This window comes from Gymnoscopelus braueri (assembly GCF_963280865.1).
Source record: "Gymnoscopelus braueri genome assembly, chromosome: 23".
Taxonomy (NCBI): Eukaryota; Metazoa; Chordata; class Actinopteri; order Myctophiformes; family Myctophidae; genus Gymnoscopelus; species Gymnoscopelus braueri.
The window spans coordinates 37,806,572-37,832,022 of record NC_137625.1 but is presented as its reverse complement, the minus strand read 5'-3'; the positions used below and the strand labels follow the sequence as shown (position 1 = coordinate 37,832,022).

At 40.3% G+C, this 25,451-nt stretch overlaps 1 protein-coding gene across 1 annotated transcript in view; it reads right to left on the bottom strand.

The window, feature by feature from the left end:
• Nucleotides 1-25,451, bottom strand: part of kiaa0930 — a 60,400-nt gene that overhangs the window by 27,720 nt on the left and 7,229 nt on the right. Inside the window, exon 2 of the mRNA XM_080421665.1 lies at nucleotides 325-473. Coding sequence (XP_080277791.1) covers nucleotides 325-473 — 149 coding nt within the window. The remainder of the gene's footprint in view (nucleotides 1-324; nucleotides 474-25,451) is intronic.

The following is a 25,451-nucleotide window of genomic DNA, read 5'->3' as shown; positions in this document are numbered from 1 at the left end:
TTTGATACCAATACTTTTGTCCTTTTACTCAAGTAAATTTTGAATTCGGGACTTATACTTGAAACAGAGTAATTCTACATTGCAGTATTGATACTTTTACTTAAGTAAAACATTAGAGTACTTTTTGCACCATTGCTAATCGATTAATTTAAAAACAATCTATTCACCAAAAAAAACGCTTCTTCGATTAATATAAAAAGTAATTGATATAATAATCGATAAATCGATAGTTGCAGCCCCATGACAAAAATGCAACGCACTGACCACAGGCATCATAGGCAGGATTTGAACCCACAAGCAGAAAACTAAGGACACCCCACTCACTTTCTTGCCCTCGGTGTTGTCTGCGCTGACATAGGAGAGCTTCCTGCGCACGTAGAACAGCATGTCGTCCTGCCGTGGAGATAACTTCTCCATGAAGTAGGTGGAGAACATCCACGTCCAGAACACGATGCGGTCATCCTTGAAACAACCTGGGGAACACACACACACAAAGATTTATATTATCATCGCAATACCATTATCGTCTCAATATCGATAAGAGGTATTTGTTTGATTTTGTCCAGATCGGCTATTTTCACAGAATGTTGGCGGGACACTAGTAGGGACACTAGTAGGGAGGCATAATATTGAAAGTTTGGCCGATATCCTATTACCGATTAACTGGGAGGTCAAATCGACCGTTACCGTTATTTCAGTTTTTGCTATCTTAGATCGCCTCATATAAGAACTGTGTTTGAAAAATAAACAAATCATCCCGGCGATTTTGCTCATATGGATATGAAGCATCGACTGAAGGTGGAACTGTACACATTTACCACAATGAACGCTAGATACGAGTCAAACGACCCAAAGACTACATTTCCCATGAACGCGGCTGCTGTAGGAACAGTGATCTCAGACCCGGAAGTGTAGTTTTAAAGATTTTTAAAAGGGAGAATTAATTCAATTTTCTCCAGAAACAGGCTGTATCAAATACGATGCAGATGATCTTTGGCTATTCAAAAATAGCAGATATACAAGCTCATAGCTATGAGCTTGTAGATCTGCTATTATAATCGTGAAAATGCGTGCAAATCTTTGAATATATATATTTTTAAGCGAACATTTATCAAACATTTAGTTCCTGGGACCTCCAGAAGCAAAGATTTGAGTTAAATATGTTGTTTCAAAAAATATATGTATTCAAAGATTTGCACAAAAATGTTCAAGGTTTTTCAAAAATAGCAGATCTACAAGCTCGTAGCTTGTAGATCTGCTATTTTTGAATAGCCAAAGTATAAAATAATGGTTCAAGTGGTTAAAATCTAAAATGACACAGATAGATGCGTTGATTGCGTTCCCGGTCTTAATGGATTAAACAACTTAAATATAGTATTTTTACTTAACATTTCTTCCAACTTGTTGACCCTATGGAAAGCTTCTCCAGAAAACACTGACTGAATCTGCAGCCTTTGTCATCACCAAAGGCTTTTTCAGCTTCGTATTCATAAAATAAAATAATGGGCTGAAACCGCTATATTATTCTGATATCGGTTTGACATCGATCTGCCATTTTTAAGGCCGATATCGCCGATATCGCCGATATGGATATGATGACCGATTAAATCGTGCATTCCTAGGCACTAGGGTTCATGTGGTTAAAAACCTGGGGATCAGGAGGGGGGTTAGTGTGCCTGAGAGAGCCATACTCATAAAGGGTCATCTCTCATTCCACACAATGTCATCCTTTTGGCACGGTTGCCGGGCAACAGTTGCCGGGCGGCCAGTGTCTGGACTGTAGAGGGTAAGGACCCCGAGGTGCTGTGGTGCAGGTGGCCGTCGCTATCACACACACACACATACAACGCACAGCGCCAGGGATGGAGATCAAATAGGATCTGGTATTATTAGCTAGCAGCACACGCACCCTCGACAGCCCCACACACACACACACACGCACACACCCTCGACAACCCCACACACACACACACCCTCGACAACCCCACACACACACATACACACACCCTCGACAACCCCACACACACACACACCCTCGACAACCCCACACACACACACACACACACACACACACACACACACACACACACACACACACACACACACACACACACACACACACACACACACACACACACACACACACACACACACACACACACACACGTGAGACTTTAAGATAAGCCTCATCCGATTCATGCAATTTAAGCACTGATTGGCTAATAATTCAATATGGATGTTGCTATACGAGTGTGTGGGTGCTGCAAAAAAAAAAGTAAAAAAGGAGGAAAAAGCCCTAAATAGATAACAACCTAATTATTTCTCCTGTGATGTTGTACTAATTATTATTGTTGCCATGTTTAAGCACTTTTATCAACATTTCATCATTACTATCCAAGTCTGTATAGTGGTGTTATTTCCTTTAACAATTCATAACATAAAAAGGGAGAAAATATGTATTTGAAAGCATGCATTAGAGCCTGACTGAATCTAATTTAGCAATCTATGCATAATTAATTAGATATTGCGCTGACAGATATTGCTGCACATCTAAACAGGCCAAATAAAAAAAAATGAAATAATTATGCCTAATTTATGCTCCATGGTACAACGGCGTCGTCGCGCTGGAAATAGCCGATCTACAAGCTCACAACACGTCGCGGATGCGACGTGTTGTGAGCTTGTAGATCGGCTATTTCCACGGCCGTGACACCGTCGTTCAGCGAAGTATAATTGGGGCTTGAGGTGCTGCACTATGCTGCAGTATTACTGCAGTCGAATCAAATTGCAGTGTTGGGTGTATCACCATCCAACCCCCTGTTTAATATCATCCTAGGATTGTGATAACATGCTTTTGGCTCTAAGGGGAGCTGCAGCAGCTTATCATGACTAAGAACATTCCATTCTTTTCCCAACACAAGCCTGTTGCTTGCGTCCACCGTTTAGTGTGATATGACAACGAATAACGATATGAACGTTTTTAATGTGCTGCATTATGGACCGCATTTCGATAAATATCCCAAGTTTTGCTGTCGTCCTTATTTGAACGATTCAACACTGTATTATATCGTTGCTGTTGGGCAGACAAGGCTTGTATCTCCATATTTCACTTTTTAATGTGTTTTCTTTTTGGTAAATTGATGCCCTACTTCATCATACAAAAGTGTCGCACAAAAGTAAGGAAAATTAGCAGATCTACAAGCGTTCAACGCGTCACATCGTGATGTGTTGATTGGCTGTTTTCACTATTCATAAATGTTTTTAATATAATGATAAAAAAGGAACGGTTTTGGAGATACAAGGTTTCCACCCAACATTGACGATATTTAGTCTTTACTCTTTATTGAGTGATATCAGATTGTATTCCGCCATCTCAGTACATTTGAATTCCATATACAGACAACTTTTCCAGCACTTCTTGGGTGGGGTCAAAGGTTAGAAGAAACATAGAAACAGGTAGTAAAATGATTCTGGGGGACTTACTTTCATTATATTTATTTATGAGAACAAAACAAAACAAAAAGTAGGTGAAGGCTTTTCAAGGTATCTCTTTCACATCACTCATGACAATATCATATACATATAACATGATGAAAATCTCTCTCTGTGTGTGTGTGTGTGTGTGTGTGTGTGTGTGTGTGTGTGTGTGTGTGTGTGTGTGTGTGTGTGTGTGTGTGTGTGTGTGTGTGTGTGTGTGTGTGTGTGTGTGTGTGTGTGTGTGTGTGTGTGTGTCTGTGAGTGTGTGTCTCAGTATTTGTCAGATGTAAGAAGGGGTGCTTCAAGGATAAAAGGTTGCTAACCACAGGTCTAAAGAGAGTTGCCATGCTGTAAGGTAAAGGTCAAAGGTTCAGTTCCTGCAGCAGAAGCCGTGTAATTTTTTGAAATAACCTTTTGTGAGAGAGACAGAGAGACCACCCACCTGCTCTCTCAGAGCAACAGCTACGCTCACCATGAAATGTAGAACAATAGTCGGCTTTTCAATAGTCTACGTGCAAGCCGTTTCGGTGTGTGTGGGTGTGTGTGTGTGTGTGTGTGTGTGTGTGTGTGTGTGTGTGTGTGTGTGTGTGTGTGTGTGTGTGTGTGTGTGTGTGTGTGTGTGTGTGTGTGTCAGCAGCTCTCCTGGGCGACATCAAAGCTAGCTTGTGGCTCTGATGTCAGCATCTCTTTTTATGTGTCCTGGAGCCATGCGTCTCTGATGAGTTCAGTTGCTTGTTTAACCACTTGAGCTCTATTTTATGCGTATGCTATTCAAAAAATAGACAATCTGCAACCTCACAGCTTGTACTGTACGTACCACAGCTGGTGCGCGAGTTATTCGCACTTGTGTGAAAAGCCATGCCCTCTACAATATTAATTTGCTCATTAAATTAACGATTAAATGAATAAAATAAAATACTAAAAATATATATTTATATATAGTGCAGATTGTGTACAAAATGCATATATATATTTTTTTCTCTTTTTTTTCTTTTTACCTTTTTTATTATTATTATTAATTTACCCTTTTTGAAGAACTTTTGACAAAAGTTTGAACATAAAAATAAAAATAAAAATAGGGAAGCCAGGATTAATGTGGTCAGAGGGTCCTGCATTGGCTTTCTCCTCACAGACACAGAAAGGTACTTTAGCCCGCTGGGAGAATACTGTATGAGATACAGTAGCATGGTTTATTAAACTCCACAACACCGGGGTTCTCCCTGATAACAGACGACAAGCCTTGCAGCAGGCTTCTTTCCTCACTTCTATTCTCTGGTTGGCTGCACACGGCTAAACACACTGGGAAATCCTCAGTGCTCATTTTACTGTGCAGAGAGCGAGAGAGAGCGGGAGAGAGACAGAGAGAGAGAGAGAGATAGGGGGACCAGTGTCAACCCCGCTAACCCTTCGGAGAAACAGAGTACTGATGACAAGACCTGATAAGACTGCTCCTCCGTTGCCAATGCTGTGGGGAAGGCACTGTCAGTGAAAATAAAATATGGCATCATAGGAGACTGGAGCTGAATAAAGAAATAATTCCCCAGAGGGAGTTCTTTAGAGTGGTTATACGAGTGCAGCCACAGCGCTGGTACACTTGGTGCAAAGACATAAAAATACCCAAGATCGACCCGGACTTAGGCTACGATAGCCTGACAGCGTGTCGCGGGTTCGAGTCCCGTTCCCGACAACCTTTGTTGCAAAAAAAAGTGTACACTTTGAACATTCAGTGGATGTTCTGTGGTTTTCTGAATAATAATGCTAAAAAAAGAGCTGGGATTGGCCACTGGACTTTGATGTCAGTCCATTAATCCCGCCCCCTCTCCTCACCATTTGCCAATTTTGGCTGTGCAATATATCAATAACATAATTGACAAATAAAAGAGGCACAGAGACAAACAGACACAGACAGAGATCTGTGCATTTACAGTACATATAGATCAGGGCTACTCAACTTAAGATGGCTCAGGGGCCACTCAGCAAAATACCAAAAGTCCAAGGGGCCGCCATAAAAATGACGGTACTATTTTGGATTTTTCGATTTTGTAACGCACAAGAAAATGTACATTTTGACATCATATTCTTTTCACTGTACCAGTTTATTTTGTGTTGTGTGTATGTCCAGTGGCAGACACCTATCCTGGGCGCGCGGCAAAGCAGAAAAATGTGGGGGTCAAACCCCCCCAAAAACCCGAAATGCATAGAAAACTATGCATTATACCTGTAACAATTGACGCACCTGTATGTATGTCTGTCTGTTTGTTTTTGAAAAATGTTTTAGCAACCCATATATTTGAACGGAAATGTATATTTTTATCCTGTGCTTAACACATTAGCCTGCTGCAACCCTCCTGATTTCGTGTATAAAGGGGCGTGTGTATAGAGCCGGCGAGAGACGGCGCCTGATCCCATTGGTTCACCGATCTGTCCGTCAACCCCCGCCCCATTAACACAACATTACGAGCGACGCCCACTGTACTCTGGTTGGTTGGGAAATGAAACACTTCCTCATACCCAGTACAGGCTATAGTTGGGCCAGGCTTTTATTTTTTAGCAAAACTAAGCAATAAAAGCCTGGAGATCGAGGCTATTAACACATTGACCGCCGGGCCCGTAGTTCTACGGGCCGTTAAATCCAACGGTAAAGCGCCGATCCCGTAGCCTACGGGCTGTGGTGCTTTTTCCTTTTTTTCGAAAAAAAAAACTTTTTTCAATTTTCTAGTACGGCACATTTCATTGTAACACTGTGATGACTCATCATGGTGTAATTTGCAATGTTAAACCCACAATCAATCCTCCAGTTCAAGGCAACACAGAAAGGGGGGAACTTTTTTCTTATTTCCACACAACTCCTTTATGCTATATTAATGACATAGTTAAATATTGAAAAGGGGTGGATTTCCCCTTTAAGGATTTTAACGAGGTCTATGGCGACGTGAAAAAAACAAAAAACAACAATAAAACGTTGGCACTGGTGAGTACATTATGAGATTAACCTCTGGGCGGTCAATGCGTTAAAAAAAGAAAATTTGCGGCCCGACGCTGCGATCGGGCCGCATGCGGGCCGCGGGTTGAGTAGCGCTGATATAGATGAACAGCACTGGATCTGTAGACGTACTGTACGAGATGATTCGTCTGAATCTAATCTACCTAATCTACCTATTATTGTATAAAGCTAAATAAGCAACTACTTATCATAATGTATACAAAGTGTTGGACGGCTGTACAAAACGCACATACCAACGTTATACACCAGATCACTGCGTAATATCCTCATGACCGAAGGAAAACAAACTAAACCAACACAAAACCAAAACAAGACAAGAACTAGAAAAAGTGCTCCTCGGAGCACAGGTCTCCGCCAGGTCAGGTACGTTATTGTGGCCTCCTGGTGGCGCTATAATAGGCCAATGTGAAAAGGGTGCCATTTATTCTTAGGTCTTTCACGGCAATCAGACACTGCATTCATGATTTGAGGAATTTTGTTCCAAAAATGTGTTTTGCTAAATTAGACCTGCTGGTGGCGGTATAACAGGCCAATGTGAAAAGGGTGGCATTTCTTCCTCGGCCTAGTGGGAATGTGCGTGTGAAAATTCACGGAAATCGCAAGCTGCGTGCATAGTTTGAGGCTTTTTGTTCAAAACGGACCAATCCTGCAAACTTTGGAAGCCAACCATAGGCAATGAGGATGGAATATGGGAAATCGGACAGATTTGTGTTGATCACATGACTATAGAGATACTGTGTACCGATTTGCATGACGTTTGGATAAAATCTGTAGGAGTAATGTAAAAAAAAAGGGTTTTGCACAAATCGGCCTCCTGGTGGCGCTATAACAGGCCCATGTGAAAAAATTGGGGCAGAGGTTCTGAATTGGCATCCAGGGAGTGTGTGTGCACAGTTTCGGAGCGACCGGGCCAACGGTGCCAGAGATTAGCTGCTAACACACAGACAGGACGGACGGACGGACGGACGTACGGACGGACGGACGGACGGACGGACGGACAGGGGCGAAAACATACTCTCTCGCCATGCCTTTCGGCATGGCGGAGACAACAACTCTTTGAAATGCTGTTTGACAACCATAAGAAATTGTGCATTGGCATTTTGTAACACTGTGTGTGATCTCCACACTTTACTGTGACACTTCACTTTGTTTGCTCTGATCTAGTGAGCTTTCATTTGATTGCACCCCTCTCCCCGCGCAGCCATACAAGAAGGTCACCGTGTCGAAATGCATTCAGGCCCGTCACAATTATTACATAATCGCCTAATGCCAATTATTCGAGATAATCGCAATTATTTTGCATAATCGTCATAATCGTTTCCATGTTGAAAAATGTGAATACATTTTCAATAGCTGATCCAAAAATAGCACAAATAGTTGATCAACAAGCTTACAACGCGTCACTATTTTGAAAATAAATGTGTCAGTAATTTCTTTGTATATTTTATTTGTTTCTTTGTATATTTTATTTGTTATTTGTTTTTTTTGTTATTTGTCATCTGCCCTGTGCAATTTTTGATCATGAAGCCTAAAAGGCAAACAAAAATTAAGTTATTATTCATATTATGTTCCAATGTTAAATGCCAAAAAACACAATTAACTCTTTAACTGCCAGAGTATATAGTACAACTAAATACGGCCCAGACTGACAGTGATTTTCAAGAGAGTACCCATTTATTAGCTTAATTTTTATAGTGATCCACTTCAAATTTGTCTTCTCATTTCTTTGTGTCATCACTTCCAATTTCACTTGTTTAATCTGTATTCTGTCTGACTTCTCTATCCTGATTGGATAAAATTGTTATCCTGACCTGAAAATGCATTTTCTGTTTAATAAAGAGTTGGAGAGACATGGAGACTCCTGTTACTGAACAAACACTATATAGCAATGAGTACTATCAGAATATAGAGCTATTTAACACTTATTCTTACAGAAGAAAATCACGTACCCTACCTTTAAAAGTCATTGTGATACCGATAAACAAGAAATTAAAACTATACTACGTTAGTTCCATTGATCCAAGCCGGAACACAATCGATCGATTGGTCATTAAAATAAAACCTGCTCTGAAAAGAGACAGCACTTTTGAGATGTTCAGAGTGGGCCCTGATCCAGGGAAGAACCCCTGGTATATAAGCAATTACCGTGTACTGTACAGAGCTCCGCTTTGTGTTCAAGTGTTTACAATGCATCGGCTCACGGTGCCCTTGTGGAAAGCAGGGCGGAACGATGAAGTGTAACCGAGTCAAATTGATGTTGGAACCATGTGGAGGTCACAGTAATGCACATCTTGACCACACTGATTGATATTCTCCACCCGATCAATACAATTGTTTCCTGATGAAATTCACACAAGAAGAAGAAGGGCCTGGGAAGAAGTTCTGATGAGAAGTTGCAGCGCTCAAGTGAGCTGACACCGTCAACTCTCTCTACACCACACACACCAATGGTTCTCAAAGTGGGGTCCGGGGACCCCCAAGGGTCTTTAAGGGGGTTCCAGGGGGCCCCCAGCAAAAAAACTATGTATATAGCATCACAATCATTTAACCCATTAAGACCGGGAACGCATGTGTATTTTTATATTTGCGCTAAAAAGCATTATTTTACACTTTGGCTATTCAAAAATAGCAGATCTACAAGCTCACAAGCTTATAGATCTGCTATTTTTGTATATAACCACTGTTCTAGTTACAATATACTGTATATATAATGTATGCTATGAGTTATGAGTCATTATATTGTACACCTGCAGACAACGATACTCTTATCCAGAGCGACTTACAATAAGAAAGGTAAACACACATCAAATGCAGAGAGACAGTGTAGGGCCTCAGTAAACTAGGATCACAGGTGAACCAAGAAACCAAGAACGTAGCATTCTAGCAGTCTAAACAATATACTGCAATATAGCCTACTATCAAAATAATAATTTGTTCTAGAGCCGCTGCAGGCATTTCTATGATGTGATGGCTTTGGTCAGCCACATAGGGTAAATAATTCAGTTATGCCTTGATCTGGTAAATGTTGTTTTGCAGTAGAATTCCCCTTGAAGGAAAAAAAAAGAAAGTAATGTAATGTATTCATCCATGCTTCCCAAACTCTTTCAGCTCAAGACCCAAAAGATAAATTTGATGTCTCTCTGGGACCCGAACACATTATTAATTCAACACTTATGCGCTAATTGAAAGAATCGTGAAAATAGCCGATCTACAGTACAGGCTCACAACGTTGTGAGCTTGCGGATTGGTGTCACTAAGGTTAAAAGAAAACAGGCCTTTTATCCCATGACCCAGAAAAATTAGTTTGTGACCCCAAATCTGTCACAACCCTATATTTGGTAGCCCCTGCCTTACAAATGCACACACACACACACACACACACACACACACACACACACACACACACACACACACACACACACACACACACACACACACACACACACACACACACACACACACACACACACACACACACACACACACACACACACACACACACACACACACCTGGCTGCTTATTCCACACTATGGTGCAGAATGCTATGCTGCTGGGTAAGGAAGGACGGGCCTACACATGGAAACACACAGCAGCAATGAGCTGAGAAAATTCTCAACTCAGCCCTGTCTGGGCTTTTACTAACACTGTCTCTCTCTCATTTGAGTGACCTGGTTGCTCAGACAGTGTGCATTGTGCATGCCACACAAGCATGCACAATGCATGAAAAAATCCTCCAACTCTGAAAGCGTACAAATGTAATCAAATGCAGTTACAAATGGATGAATACGGATTATTTTTCTGTTTCAAATCAACTCCACTCCAACGTCATCTCTCTAGTGTCCCTCTTCTTCACGGTATCAATACAACTAAAATGAATATACATATATTGCACAATAATAAAAAAAATCAGCTCAAGCTCTGGTAATAGACAATCAAGGTTCAAGGTTCCATTGTTACATCTTGTATACAGGTACAAATTACTTTTTGACGGCTCCTCTGACATTGCAGCCGCATATTAACTGTAATGAACAACAATAATATGATAGGAGACAACAAAAACATCTATTCTATACAATATCCTATATTAAAATTGCCTTGTGGGTGGATGTTGGACATCACAAATGTAACATGCCCATACAGTATATGGAGAGATTTTCAGGCCGCTACGTGGTCTGAACATCTAGTAATATATATATAAACAATAGCAGTCAGTGTATAGTATAGTAGCGAAGAACGTGGCATGTCGAATGCTGTAAAAGTGGCCTGTGTCATTGTCAAATCTGCCTTTTATCTAAACTCTGGGTATGTCTGTGTAAGCAGGCCTTGTGAGGTGCTGTGAAGCTCTCCTGTTTGAATAAACTGCTTTACGTCAGGCGTCAGCACAGATGGGTGGAGACACTGGAGAGGACACACACACACACTTCAGCAGTCGTATATCAGAGCACCTCCGCTGAAACGCTCACAGCTTCCAGGAAGATGCTTCGTCAACAACTCCTGTCCACTGAAACGGCTCCCTGGCTGTCATGTGATAAACACAACACGAGCCCCGCAGAGATTTACACACAACTCCGACATAGACTATACTTATGAGGACAACCCGTGACTCTACTACCCTAAATTTACCTAGGGCTGTCACCATTACAAATTTAAGTAATTAAATAATTGCGATTAACAATGTAATTGTGTTTTTTTGGCATTGAACATTGGAACATAATACAAATTTTTATTTGCTTCATAATCACAAATTGCACAGGGCAGATATGACACATAACTTAAATATACAAAGAAATTGCTGAGACATTTAATAATTTTATACTTAAAAAAATGTATGAACATTTTTCCACATGGAAACGATCATGACGATAATGCAAAAAAATTGCGATCATCTCAAATAATTGCCATTAGACGATTATGTAATAATTGTGACAGGCCTATTCGTAGTCCTAAAGCCTGAACGGAAAACAGGACTATAAGTCTAGGACCTGGCTAAGATATGTATGCACTTAATTTAGGAGAGATTATCTCAACTGTTCTTGGCTAATATGACCCCAAGGAACAACTTAGGAACTATGAGAAATTCTCTATCCGGGGTGAAATACTCGGAAATGACCACGCCCCTTTTAAAATGACCGCTACTTCAAACATGGCTCTATCTTCTAAACCGTTGGAGCTACAGATTTTCTGAGGTGCTCAAAATGTTCACAATATATGGTTAGTGAAAAATAGAAAAGTGTAAAATGTCAAATTTTATATTTTATTACAGAACAGCTAAAACAAACGGCTAAAAACGGTCAACTTATTGAATATAAGAATATTTTTGCGTGAATCAATCTAAAAGCACCAAATGTGTCCCAGATATAACCCAGGGCATGCTCTGATGATGTAGCAAGGGTGCCCGAGCCATCTGCCCGAGCCACTATGATGAGCCTTCAGGATCATCTTAGTGGCCAAATCCAATATGGCCGCCACCAGAAAAAAGGTTTTGGCTATGTTTGAACCAGATGAGCTACAAATGCAAACTTGGTGTCTAAATCATGTTTTTTGACCATTAGAAACATGTTGGAATGCTAATCTTAATGATGTAATCTATCTAGAGGACTCTAATGTGCATATCACATATATGGCCACTATGTTATGAAACAACCAATGTATCTTCCAGATGTAATTTTATTGAAACAATAGAATGATTTAGAGTAGAACTCATTCCTAATTATACAGCTACAGCTAGTGCAGTATGTGCAACAATGCACAGCATAAATGTAATCCTATCATAGGATGTATAGAATTTGAACAATCTGTATTATTGTACATTGTACATAATTGTCTTGGTGTTACAACAGCAACAGAACTGATACATACATTCAGCATGTCAAAAGGCCATTACATCCCAGATTTAAGTACGTTGGGCTGGTATTGGGACTCCATGACTAAGACTTGGGAACCTTACTGGACCCATCTTGCAGATGCCAGTAAAGCTTGCACCATCCTCCTCCACCGTGGCTTCAAAAGTCATGTAGTGGACATAAAGCAAATTATGCGAAGCTGGAGTCCGTTGCACCTCGATATAGAAGTTGTATGATTAGAACAAAAATAATCTGTGATTATAATTTAAACATAATATTGTTAAAATTCTATACACCTTTGACTAGTATGATATTATTCAATTTATACTGAGCATTGCTCTGCATATACTGTACTGGCTGTTGCTGTATAATTTGGGTTCAACTCATATTCTATTGTTTCAACATCTGTACACAGGTTGTTTCTTTTCTTCAGTTTGATCTTAACTCATTCCAACAACTCTACACTCAAATCTGGATGAAACTTTATGTTTACATTTTTGATATAGGCCATATTTGTAATAAGCAAATCAGAGTGCTCTAGATGGCTTCAATCAATAATATGAGCATTCTAATGTGTTTTTAATGCTCAAAAAGTATAACATAGACACCAAGTTTGCAAAAATGTAAAAAAGTAAAACTAATTGTCAGATAGTCCCATCTTTGAAATATGCAAAATAGAGGTCCAGCCACACCCAGTCATAAAGATAAGCGTTCCGATAGATGTTTCTAATTGTCAAAAAACATGATTTAGACACCAAGTTTGCATTCATAGCTCATCTGGTTCAAAAGTTATAGACAAAACCTTTTTCAGGTAGCGGCCATATTGGATTTGGCCACTATGATGACCTGTAGGGTTGCTGGCTCGGGCACGGGTTTCCCAAACATGAGTATTCTGAACATTTTGAGCACCTCAGAAAATCTGTTGCTCCAACGGTTTAGAAGATAGTGCCATGTTGGAAGTGTGGTCATTTTAAAAAGGGCGTGGTCATTTTCGGGTATTTCGCCCCGGATAGAGAATTTCTCATAGTTCCTAAGTTGTTCCCTGGGGTCATATTAGCCAAAAACAGTTGAGATATTCTCTCCTAAATTAAGTGCATACATATCTTAGCCAGGTCCTCTACTACTAGCACAATATGCCCACTTTGAAGGTATTCGTTTGATCTTCTCGCTTGTGCAAACAAACAAGGGAAGGGGGAGATCTGCACGCACACACACACACACACACACACACACACACACACACACACACACACACACACACACACACACACACACACACACACACACACACACACACACACACACACACACACACACACACACACACACACACACACACACACACACACACACAATTAAAAAGCTGAGGTATTGTTCTACATTTTATGATGACTGCATCTGGTGCTATGAGAGAGTAGGTGGGCGGCCTCGCTGTCTGTCTCACAAAGGTCATTTCAAAATGACTGACTCAACCCGTGACTTGCATAAGATAACAAGTAGCATACTCTAAATACATCCTATAGATACCGTACCTACCTTTACACCTTATAAAAACAAGTACATTCCATATAGGAACCTAGTCCTAGAGATGCGCGGATGGGTTTTTTTGTCACCCAAATCCGCGTTAACAAGTTCATTATCCATCCGCCATCCTATACATATATATATATATATATATCATCCTATTTATAGATCCGCACCAACCGCACCAAATAATTGTTATTTTCCTGACGTTAGTTTTCTTATAAACAATGTCACTCACCACTGTCGCGATGCAGTGACTGTATACACAACACAATCCACAACCATGGTAACAACAAGCGCACGTCTTCTTACTTTCGCTTTCAACCACTTTGTTGCCATGTCGGCTTTTTATAAGCTTTTTATAAGCGACTTTTGGGCTTGTTTGGCACTTGTTTTGGGCTTGTTTTCATAGACCTGGCTGCTTATTTCTCTCGCAACACTGGCTGGCTGCAAAGCAACATGTAGTGAGCGGCTATTTTGTGCCTGGTGTAAAATGACGTAATATTACAATACTACAAACGCACACACGGTGAAATTTAGTGCTTTTTAAAAGCTATTATAGGCCTATAGATTGATATCATCAATTTAATTCCCACATTATTTCACCCGCGGTTTATCCAATATGAATTAATAATTATATTTGATTGACCCAAATCCACCCAAACTGCAGTTAACAGCGGCAACCACGGCTAAAACCGCGATCCGCGCATCTCTACCTATAGGTAAGACAGACACTGACATGATGTTGTAAACTGTAAGGGGTCACATTTCTTGAATGCTGAGCATTAGAAAGCAGACTCCTCTAAAGACAATGTTGCCATCAACCTGATCAGTCCTAGTTTTTCCAACCACAGCACAGGTAAACTTTTGAAACCCTGTCAATCAATCAATATCAATTAACAATTCAGCATTTCACAAGCAGTGGGCCAGGACCCAAAGGTGGGTTGTGAAGTGTTCCGACAGAGACCAGGTTTCATCTGGGGAAATATTATGTCAGTTGATACAAACGGTGCCGATTTTGAGGTCAACACACAGTTTGAAAACGGGTCGAGAACCTCTGCTGCGATTCATCAAAGTGCCACTGTCGACAAGGTGTTCACATTTCACACCGCCCGGCCAAACGGCAGCCAAATCCGCGTCCTCACTTACAAGCCCACCATGTCTTTTAGTGCTGATGTGGCCGTACGGGCTGGAGGAGGAGGAAATGATTCTGGCCTCAGTCCAGCCAAACTTGGCTTGAGGTAACCTTGTTTTTGGAAAGAAACACAGAGAGACAAAGCGATGACTGAGGGCAAAGGTGTCCTGTACAGCAACTTTTCCAAGTCTTAACCGCTAAGCCCTATTTGATACTCTGTCGTACAACAGCAAAAACAGACGATGTACATGCTATTCATTTAAATATTGTCCCATAAAAAAAATTAATAGATAAATCCACAAATGACATGCCCAAAAATGGGATTCCAGGTTGAAAGTGGTTAACTGCTTATGTATCAGTAACTAATATCATAACATTGCCACATGTTGCTTTGAGTTTGTTTACTAGATGACATAATGGCTCTGAGATGAGCATTCCCAAAGTGACTTGTGGCTATCAGCGGAGTTGAATTAACTCTGAATTAACATCTCCTCTGAAGTGTGGAGGTACATAAAACATTAGTAATATTGTTTATAAGTTAACACCAAGGTAACAACCGTGTAGGGGAAATTTCTCTCAGCGTAAGAAACAACAACTTCAACTGTATTCAAAAGAGCATTGAATCTGTCTCTTGACCTGTATATAATCCCCCCCCCACACACTCTCTCTCCCACTACACCATCAAAAGATTGAGAAATGCCTGGCTTACACCATGAGAGAGGGGAAGTGAAAGCAGCCCATGCAGAGTAGACTACATTGTGTATTTGGCCTCATCCCTCCTGAAAGCCAGGAGGGATGATTTCACAGCGCAGGCTGACAAATTACTCTCTATAAATTATGGAGCTCACAGCGCAGGAGGGGCCCCGGCTGGTCTCATTGTAAATGTAATGTGAACAGAGGACGGCAGAATATTGAAAACCCGGGCCGAGTGCCAAAAGGCAAATGTAGTATTGCATTTTGCTTACCACCAAGGGCAATGTTGGACAGATTAGGGGATGCTTCCTGAAATACTGTGGTGGGACCTGCAGCCGGAGCATTAAACTGAGGAAGTGAAACGCAGCGCTTCGTAGAAATGATGCGGCCATTGTGTAAGACAAGGAAGGAGTGGGGAGAAAGAGGAATGCATGAATCAACTGATTCGATCTGAGAAACAGAGTGTGTCAGTGAATGAGGGAGAGAAAGAGGGAGCGGCAGAGAGAGCATGAATGAGTGTCAGTCAGAGAGTGAGTGAGTGAGTGAGTGAGTGAGTGAGTGAGTGAGTGAGTGAGTGAATGAAAGAGTGAGTGAATGAAAGAGTGCCGCACTATGAGCTTGTAGATCTGCTATTTTTGAATAGCCAAAGAAATCTAAAATGACACAGATGTGTTCCCGGAATGAAGTGGTTTAAAGACTTTTTAGGTTTGCTTTATTTTCTTTAGATAGGAGAGTGCTGAGAGAGACAGAGGAAGCTGAGGATAGAGAGGGGGAAAGACGTGCAATGCGTGGCTCTGGCTGGAATCGAACCGCAGCAGTTGCGTTCGCCCACCGGTGTGACCCTCAGTTTGCATAATCCAACATGAAAAACTCGGTTTTCTATTTTTTTTTTCTCTGCCCAACCCAGAGAGATTTTTCATTCAAAGCCTGGGGCTCAGCTGTGATCTTCCCTGGGAATCAATAGCTTTCATTGGGTCGGTACCAGGCCTGGGGTCCTCCTAAGTGGGCTGAGTGTCTTTACTGGCAAGCGGCAAAAGAATTCTGAGATGGATTGATGGAGTGTGTACATCTCCTTGTCCCACCCTCCGTCTTCCAATTCTCCCTGGCTGTGTGCGTGTGTGTGTGTGTGTGTGCGCAGTGGTAGAAAAAGTACTTTTTACTTAAGTAAAAGTATCAATACTGCAATGTAGAAATACTCCTTACAAGGAGGAGTTACAAGTAAAAGTCCGGAATTTCACAAAGTTTTCAAATGTATAAAATGCGTAAAAATAATTTGAAAACAGCAGATCTACAAGCTCACAATGCATCGCATCGCGCGTGCGTGCGTGCGTGTGTGTGTTGGAGGTGGTGTCTCACTGCGAGGTTGCTGACAGCAGCACTGCGGTCACTGATCCGTCCGGAGGGCCCGGAGGTGAGCTCAATGTCTCTGTCCCGCTTTGACGGTACATCGAGCACAGCCCGCAGGCGAAGATGATGATCATACACTTTATCCAAATCCATGCAATGTTTTGTGTTTCCATTTCTTTAAAACAATATTAATGTTTAACATCTATTAAGTCAGTCCACCCCTTTTCTTGTTTCCTTTATTGAGACAAATGAGTATGAAAGCTCAGATGGTTTCAATCCTAGGACAGAGGGTGTGTCACATCTAGGCCCGTCACAATTATTACATAAATCGCCTAATCGCAATTATTTGAGATAATCGCAATTATTTTTGCATAATCGTCTACATGTTGAAAAATGTTCACATGTTTTGAAATATAAAAAAAGAAAAAGCAGAAATAGCAGATCTACAAGCTTACAACGAGTCACGAGGTGACGCGTTGTAAGCTTGTAGATCTGCTATTTCTGACATATTTCAATTTCATGTATAAAATTTAAATACATATTAAAAAATATGTTCATAATTTCTTTGTATATTTAAGTTATTTGTCTTATATCTGCCCTGTGCAATTTTTTATTACGAAGCCTAAAAGGCAAACTGATTTATTTTATTTTATTCATATGATCCAATGTTCCAACAAAGCCAAACACACAATTAAATCGTTAATTGCAATTATGTGAGTGACAATTAATCGTCAACTTAAATTTGTAATCGTGACAGCCCTAGTCACATCATTGTGTTTCTGCACTACGCCATTGTCCATGAGAAGATTACTTTTAAGGCAAGAGAGGAGAGGAGAGGAGGGTAACTAGACAAACACACATGATGAGGAGCCAGTTACGAACCCATGACGTAAGTACTAAATCTGTGCACTACTGTACCTGAGTCACGTAGGCAATTTGTGTCATCAATGGGGTAGTCCCAGGAGCACAAACCCAAAGAAAGATGAGCAGAGAATCTGAATATAAAATAGACCACGGAGTTCAGAAGAAGCCATCAATTATGTGGCTCTATTTCAGCTACGGAGGGCAACCCAGAACCTGCCATAACCTGAAACTGTCCAGAACCCAATGATGTTGATGTGACAGTTTTTTGTTTCCATTGTATTTATAACCCGACGGTGGAGGTACACCATTTAAAGAAACTCTGTCCATTATCAGTTTCTCAGAGTTTGATTTAGCTGTTTTCAACACATTTCTACAAATGTACAAGCTCACAACGTGTCGCCTTGCAACGCGTTGTGACTGTAGATTGGCGATTTATTTTTGAGCTTCACCAACTCCAGAGCAACACTACAATGTACTCCTCAAATGAGGAGCACTAACTGGGTTAGTGCCACCTTCTGAGCAGTCTCCAAATGCAGTGGTGGAAGAAGTACTCAGATATTTAACTTAAGTAAAAGTAGTAATACCACAATATAAAAATACTCTGATACAAGTAAAAGGCCTTTGTTCAAAATGTTACTTGAGTAAAAGTTGGCATCAAAATATACTTAAAGTACCAAAAGTAAAAATACTAATGTTTGAAAATAGCAGACCTACAAGCGAAACTCAATCCTTGTTATTGTAAAAATAACACAACAACTACAATAAAAAATATATAACATTTATGTCCAATCTACAAAAAATAAATAAATAATGTTATATGGCTAATTCAATGCCAGCCATGAGAAATACAACTATGCTTTAAATGAGTTCAACCAACATCTCCAGGGTCCATGAATAAAATATTCCTTTGCCTGGGAAGTGCACGGCTTTGAGAATAAAATATTAACAGACCCCGCTGCACGTATGGCGAGGATCAAGCTGTAAGCTGCACTACGCATCTCCTGGCCTTCGGGAGACGAGGCCCGCCACCAGGTTCAACCATGGAACAACATCTCAAGAAACATGGAGCAACGAAGGCCACCAAAAACCAACCAAAGAAGTATTCATATTATATTGAATATGATCGGGAGGAAAAGCTCCATCGGGTGTCGATGCCATGTTAAAGGGATAGTTCACCCATCTATCGATTAATCATTAGTTATTTTTTTGTTTTTGCTGCATTCCTAAGCCAATAATTTCATGACCAGCGGACCGGTAGACAGCGGTTCCAGTAGGAGACAAAAAGGAGATTCTTCATGTCTCCTACCGGAACCGCTGCCGGTCATCAAATTATTGGCTTAGGAATGCGACAAGAACTAAAAAATATCCATGAATTCAAGTTTCTATGGGGTGACTAATGGATAGAAAAAAAAGTCAGGGGTGAACTATCCCTTTAATCCTGACCGGGGGGGGGGGACATTTCATACGGAGAGAAACAAACTGATTCTCCTGAAAATAATTATATATAAACATAGAGCATTTCCATGCAAATGAAAAATATACAGTATATATATATAGAAATAATCCAATATGCCATAACATTTTAATCTCCAGCAGAGAGAAAAGTAAATAATGGCGGGAACAAAAATGTCAAAGAATTCTTCAGATGGAAGCCAGGCCTGAAGATTCAAAGCCTGCATTAAAAGGTCTAATTACTAATTAGGTATGTCTGGGCCATTAGCCTGTAAAAAAGTGTCTTTCTCTGACATTAATCACTTGAATCCCAGCATCCCTATTCTGGGGCGAACATTCTGGGGATGAAGAGATTTGGTGTAGAGTGGAAAAAGGAGGGGGCCAAGTATTCTATAGCCCTGGTCTGGTAAGTGAATTATATACTGTAGGGTTTAACCCATTCAATCCGGGAACGCATCTCTGTCATTTTAGATTTCTTTGGCTATTCAAAAATAGCAGATATACTATAAAACTAAATTTTATTAATTTCCTCAGTGTGGATATATATATATATATATATATAATTTGTGTCAGATCCTGTGTCTAGGTAATTGACCCAATATAGATGTCTTAATAGAACTAGAAGAGCAGGGAGACAAAATACAACCACCCCAACAGCCTTCTGTACTCCAAAATGTAATTTTGTCCAATCTGAATAGTAGAGTCTACCGTACAGATTGGACACACATGACATTTTATTCATTAAAAAAAGAGTCACATATAAGTATTATTAACAAGTTCACAATGGCAATTTGCAGGCCTGTCAATTTGAGCAGTGCTGGTCAGGAGACTGTGGATCCACTTTCCAACACATTGGAAACAGCCACAATTCAATGTTTGTGGACAAACATAAAATATATTTCATTATTTGAATATTATTATTATTATTTAGCATTTATATACTATGCACTTTTATATACTGTCAATAGGCCTGACTCAATTATTACATAATCATCTAAACGCAATTATTTGAGATAATCGCAATTATTTCTGCATAATCGTAAAAATAAATAAAAGAAAAGCAGAAATAGCAAATCTACAAGCTTACAACACCTGTGGAATTTTTGATTACAAAGCCTAAAAGGCAAACAAAAATTTTATTTTGATTCACATGTTCCAAGCTCAAAGCCAAAAACACAATTAAATTGTTAATCGCAATTATTTGTATGACAATTAATCGTCAACTTACAAATAATCGTACTTTTAATCGTGACAGCCCTAACTGTCAATCTTTTTCCAAGATTTGACCCTATGCAGTAGATTCTAAATGTAAGCAGAAACACTTTCTACATCAGTCTAACATGCTGCGAGGTATGTGAGGCCTATGTTATGTTCATTTAATAAAAGGCTTGGGGGACTTGACATGCAGCTTACATCTGTAAGTCAATACCATGCCATGTGCAGTAATGTGGTCACAGGAGTAATCCCAATGATTAGCGTACAATATGTATGCCTTATTGGCTTTTGCAGATGGGGTATCTAGAGTCTGGAACTACCTGCATGAGAGGGTTTAAGCCTAATCGATGGTCGATGCCTTGTTGTATGGCTGAGTCGATTTCCCAAAATGACTGAAACCTGTTATCTTTGGCGAGCAACGCGGCCATGATGCAACGAAACATAAAGAAAATGTAGGGTAGAAAACTCAGTTACACATCTGTTATATTCTCGCAGACTTGCTTTTGTTGTGTGTGTGAGCGTCTTCTCTCTCTGTGTGTGTGTGTGTGTGTGTGTGTGTGTGTGTGTGTGTGTGTGTGTGTGTGTGTGTGTGTGTGTGTGTGTGTGTGTGTGTGTGTGTGTGTGTGTGTGTGTGTGAATAAATTATATCTCTGTGACACCAATTAATGAACGGCAGCAGGTATACACTATTACACTGTAACAGATACACTATGACAAAACGACAGTAGACAATGAGTGTTTCTAATTATATGCCCTTTGTTTCAGTGAAAGGAAATCTTCATGCTACAGCATACAATGACATTCTAGACAGTTCAGTTGCAAACTGCAGCAGCAATATTCCAACTAGTGAAAAGCCATTACAGAATAGTGAGAAGAATGTTATAGTAGCAAAGGGGGGCAAACTCCATATCAATGCCTGTGATCTGTGTCACAAGACTATTGACCACTTAAGCCCTATATACAGTATACTGTACTTGGTCATATGATGAATCGTGAAAATAACACATACAGTATACAACCGTATGCTATGTGAGCTGTTTTTGCTATTTGTTTAAATTAAATATTGAAATACATTGAACATTTTTGAGGAATTGTATTGACATGCCTAAAATAGAGACGCCAGGTTGAAGGTGGTTAACTGGAAAAGTGAGAGCACAAATCTCCACCAGGGGACATGTCCTATCGATAACAGCATTGTTATTGCACCAATAAGAATACTACATCAACAATGTTGGCATAACTGAGACATTCGGCAGAATTCTGCATAGATTATGAATTACGATGCAATGTTGACGAGCTGGCATTTCAGACTCGAGCCTGGGCTTCTGCCAGAGATTGCATGCCTGCGATTGGCTAAAACCGGTACATCCCATAAGGCAGAGGAACAGGAGCATTGTAATGGACTAGTCGTGTAGTGCCAATGATAAGCCATGGAAAGGCGTCCGATTGGCTAGTTCCGGTCTATAGCCTCATGGGACATGTGTTCCATAGCCTGGTGGGATGAATATTAAGTATTAACCCATTAAAACCGGGAAACGGATATGTGTAACCACTTTACCCATTATTTTGTACTTTGGCTATTAAAAAATAGCAGATATACAAGCTCATAGCGCGGCACCGAGTGTCGCACTATGAGCTTGTAGATCTGCTATTTTTGATAAATCGTGAAAAAAATTGCAAATCTTTGAATATATATAAATGTTTTAAGCAAACGTTTTTTTAACTCAAATATTTGCCTCTGGGGGTCCCTGGAACAAAATATTTTGACATGGAGGTCCGCGGCCCAATTACATATAATTTGGGAGGTCCTTGACATGAAAAGGTTTGAGAACCACTGATAACAACATATGTTTTTTTTTTTTTTTTTACTGTTTTAGGATTTAGAAGACATTTGTAGAATCGAAACCTCAGGCATGAATAATGAGGTTCCAATTCATTCCAAAGGTGTTTGACAGGTCTGAGGTCAGGGCTCTGTGCAAGGCCGGTCAAGCTCTTCCTTACTCGTCTGATCAAACCTTTTCTGTATGGGTGAGCATGTGGGGCACGGGGGGGGAAACGGCCATACGGAAAAATGTTGGCACAAAACCGGAAGCCCACTGCTTCAAGGACCCCATAACTCTGAGAAGGGCTGTCACGATTACAACATTTAAGTTGACGATTAATTGTCACACAAATATTGGAACATATGAATCAAAATAAAAACGTTGTTTACCTTTTAGGCTTTGTAATCAAACATTCCACAGGGCAGATATGACAAATAACTTAAATATACAAAGAAATTACTGACATATTTAATAATTGATTTTATACAAAAATAAATAAATAGCGGAAATAGCTGATCTACAAGCTTACAACGCGTCTTTGTGGCGCATTGTAAGCTTGTAGATCAGCTATTTCCGCTATTTTCAAGCTTGTAGATGTACTATTTCTGCTTTTTTAATTTTGTATTAAATGCAAAATAATTGCGATTATCTCAAATAATTGCGATTAGGCGATTATGTAATAATTGTGACAGGCCTAACTCTGAGTATACAAATAAAACCAAATGGACCCAACGAGCGTTCCGTTTTCCACCCGGTAATTCTCAATAGACTTATCAGCCGTTGTTGCGCGAATTCTGGCCCGGTCAAAGTTAGAATTCACCATACGCTACTGCCTGGCCCCCACTTTATGAACCACTGTTCTAGAGTCTACAATTGTAGCTGTAGCATTTGAAGACTTTACATTCACTGGAACAAAGGGCACTAATTAAAAACCCTAATTAGGAAGGCTGTCCTCTGATTGTGTATGCAAACCACACTCCCCTGCCTATCTAATAATTCCTCTCCATTTCCAGCTGTGCTCTTGGCTGCTTTCCCAACAGCGAGAGCTGTGGATGGAATAGATGTTATACCTCTTTACATAAACATAAACTTGAATGTCTAATTAAAAGTGTAGCTAATTGGCCCGGACTGCTGACGTAGCGGTCCGGGCACCTCGGATAAAATGTAGCCTGGGTTCGAGTCCCGATCCCGACGGCCTTTGATGCGAGTCACTCCCCATATCTCTCTCCCCATTTCCTGTCAGCCTACTGTCCTATCAATAATAAAAGAAAAATCAATCTTTAAAAAAAAAAAATGTCAAGTGTAGCTAATTTACAGTCATTTATGCCCAAATAACTAAAAAGATATGTGTCCAACCATGTACTTTTGTCATGTTCATGTCAAGTGGGAACTGGGAAGAAAAATCTAAATAAACGTCCCTCCAACTCCTAATTCCTGGTCAGAGCTCAGGCGGCAAGTAAAGAATGTATGGTCCCTTTAACTCTTTGACTGCCAGAGTATTTTCATAAAGTACTCCCCCATTGCCAGCAATTTTCGTGTTTTTTTTATTTTTATATTTTGAAAATGTTCATGAAAATAATTGATCAGACTGTTTTTTAAAGACGCCGCACAAATCCGCCACTAGAGAGCAGCACATGATAGCTTGATCAGCTCCTGGTGTCACTGTTTACCTTCTTGAGCGATTAGACAGGGAAAACCATGAAAACGGATGTGACGTCCTCCCAGATTGTTTTGATCGTCAAAATTACGTTGTGATACACGACGGCGATGACTGATCGTCACCCAGACCATAGATTATAGAAGAGAAGCTGTCCGTTTGTCCGTCATACCGTGTGAAAAACGGTTTGTTTACCTATTTTGGACGAAATGACCGGGGGAAAATAATCAAAAACCGGAAACGGAACCCAGGACATGAAACCGGATGCAGATATGGGTGAAGTAAGTGGAACTCGAGAATAACATTGAATTTTAAGCAGCATAGCGCGATCAGAGATTAAACAATGAACGCAAATCCAACGCGTCAAACGCGTCAATGGCGTGGGTGGATTAAGTAGTTATTGACGCGTTTTCGAGTCAATGGCGTTTATAGAGTTAATTTTAAAATGTATGATAAAGTAGAGTATGCTTCTAGGGCTTCTACTGGTTCTACTGAGCGAAGACCCATCCTCGTTGCCCCTCCACCCAATAGCATTTGTTTCCGGTTCGATTTCAGGTACCGGAAATTCAAAGATGGTGGATTTTAATTAGCTGAAATAGTGAAATAGCTGAAAACGGGTCTAAACCAATGGGTGACGTCACTGCTTTATTATATGTCAGAGCTCCAACTTCTCCGTGGGGTAATGCTATGATGTGTCACTAACACATGAAGCATCATGGCGATGTTTGTAGCAAAACACTTACATCAAGACATCGATATAAAGAGATCTGTGTACATAAAAATGTAATACAGTAAGCGTCCAGTGTCCATCAATCAATCTACAGCAGAATTATCCAGAACAGAGCCATGGAGCAGAACAGAGAGCAGTGATAAAAACAAAAGTGCTGCTCTATTAATAGCCTCATGTCATTTTAAATATACATCAATGCTAGTCTAGAGCCTCTAACATGAACACACACACATGAACACACCACCACACACACAAGAACTCATCTGATACAAGAGAGCTGAATCTCCCAAACTAAAGTCTATTTCTGTTGCATGTCATTTTGAAGTTGATGTTCTATAATAAATACATTGTTGTGGCTCGCTGGTGCACTTTCAAAGCTCCAGTGACCCGGAGGAAGGAATGGATGGACGGACGGACGGCCGTCCGGACTGAGCGTAAATAAGAAAGGTTAGATCTAGGGATGGGACGATGATCGTTGTTATCGTTTATCGTGAAAAAAAAAAACTCACAATAATCGTATAGCAGAGATTTAAATTTATCGTGAAATTGTCCTCCGTCATACACTGGGATCAATTCACCTTTGCCGAGCTGCTTATCCGCTATCACTTCAACCCTCTAGAATTGGTAAAAATGCACCTGTGAAGAACGTACTTGATAGCCTTTTTTTTCACTCTAAATCTCTTTGC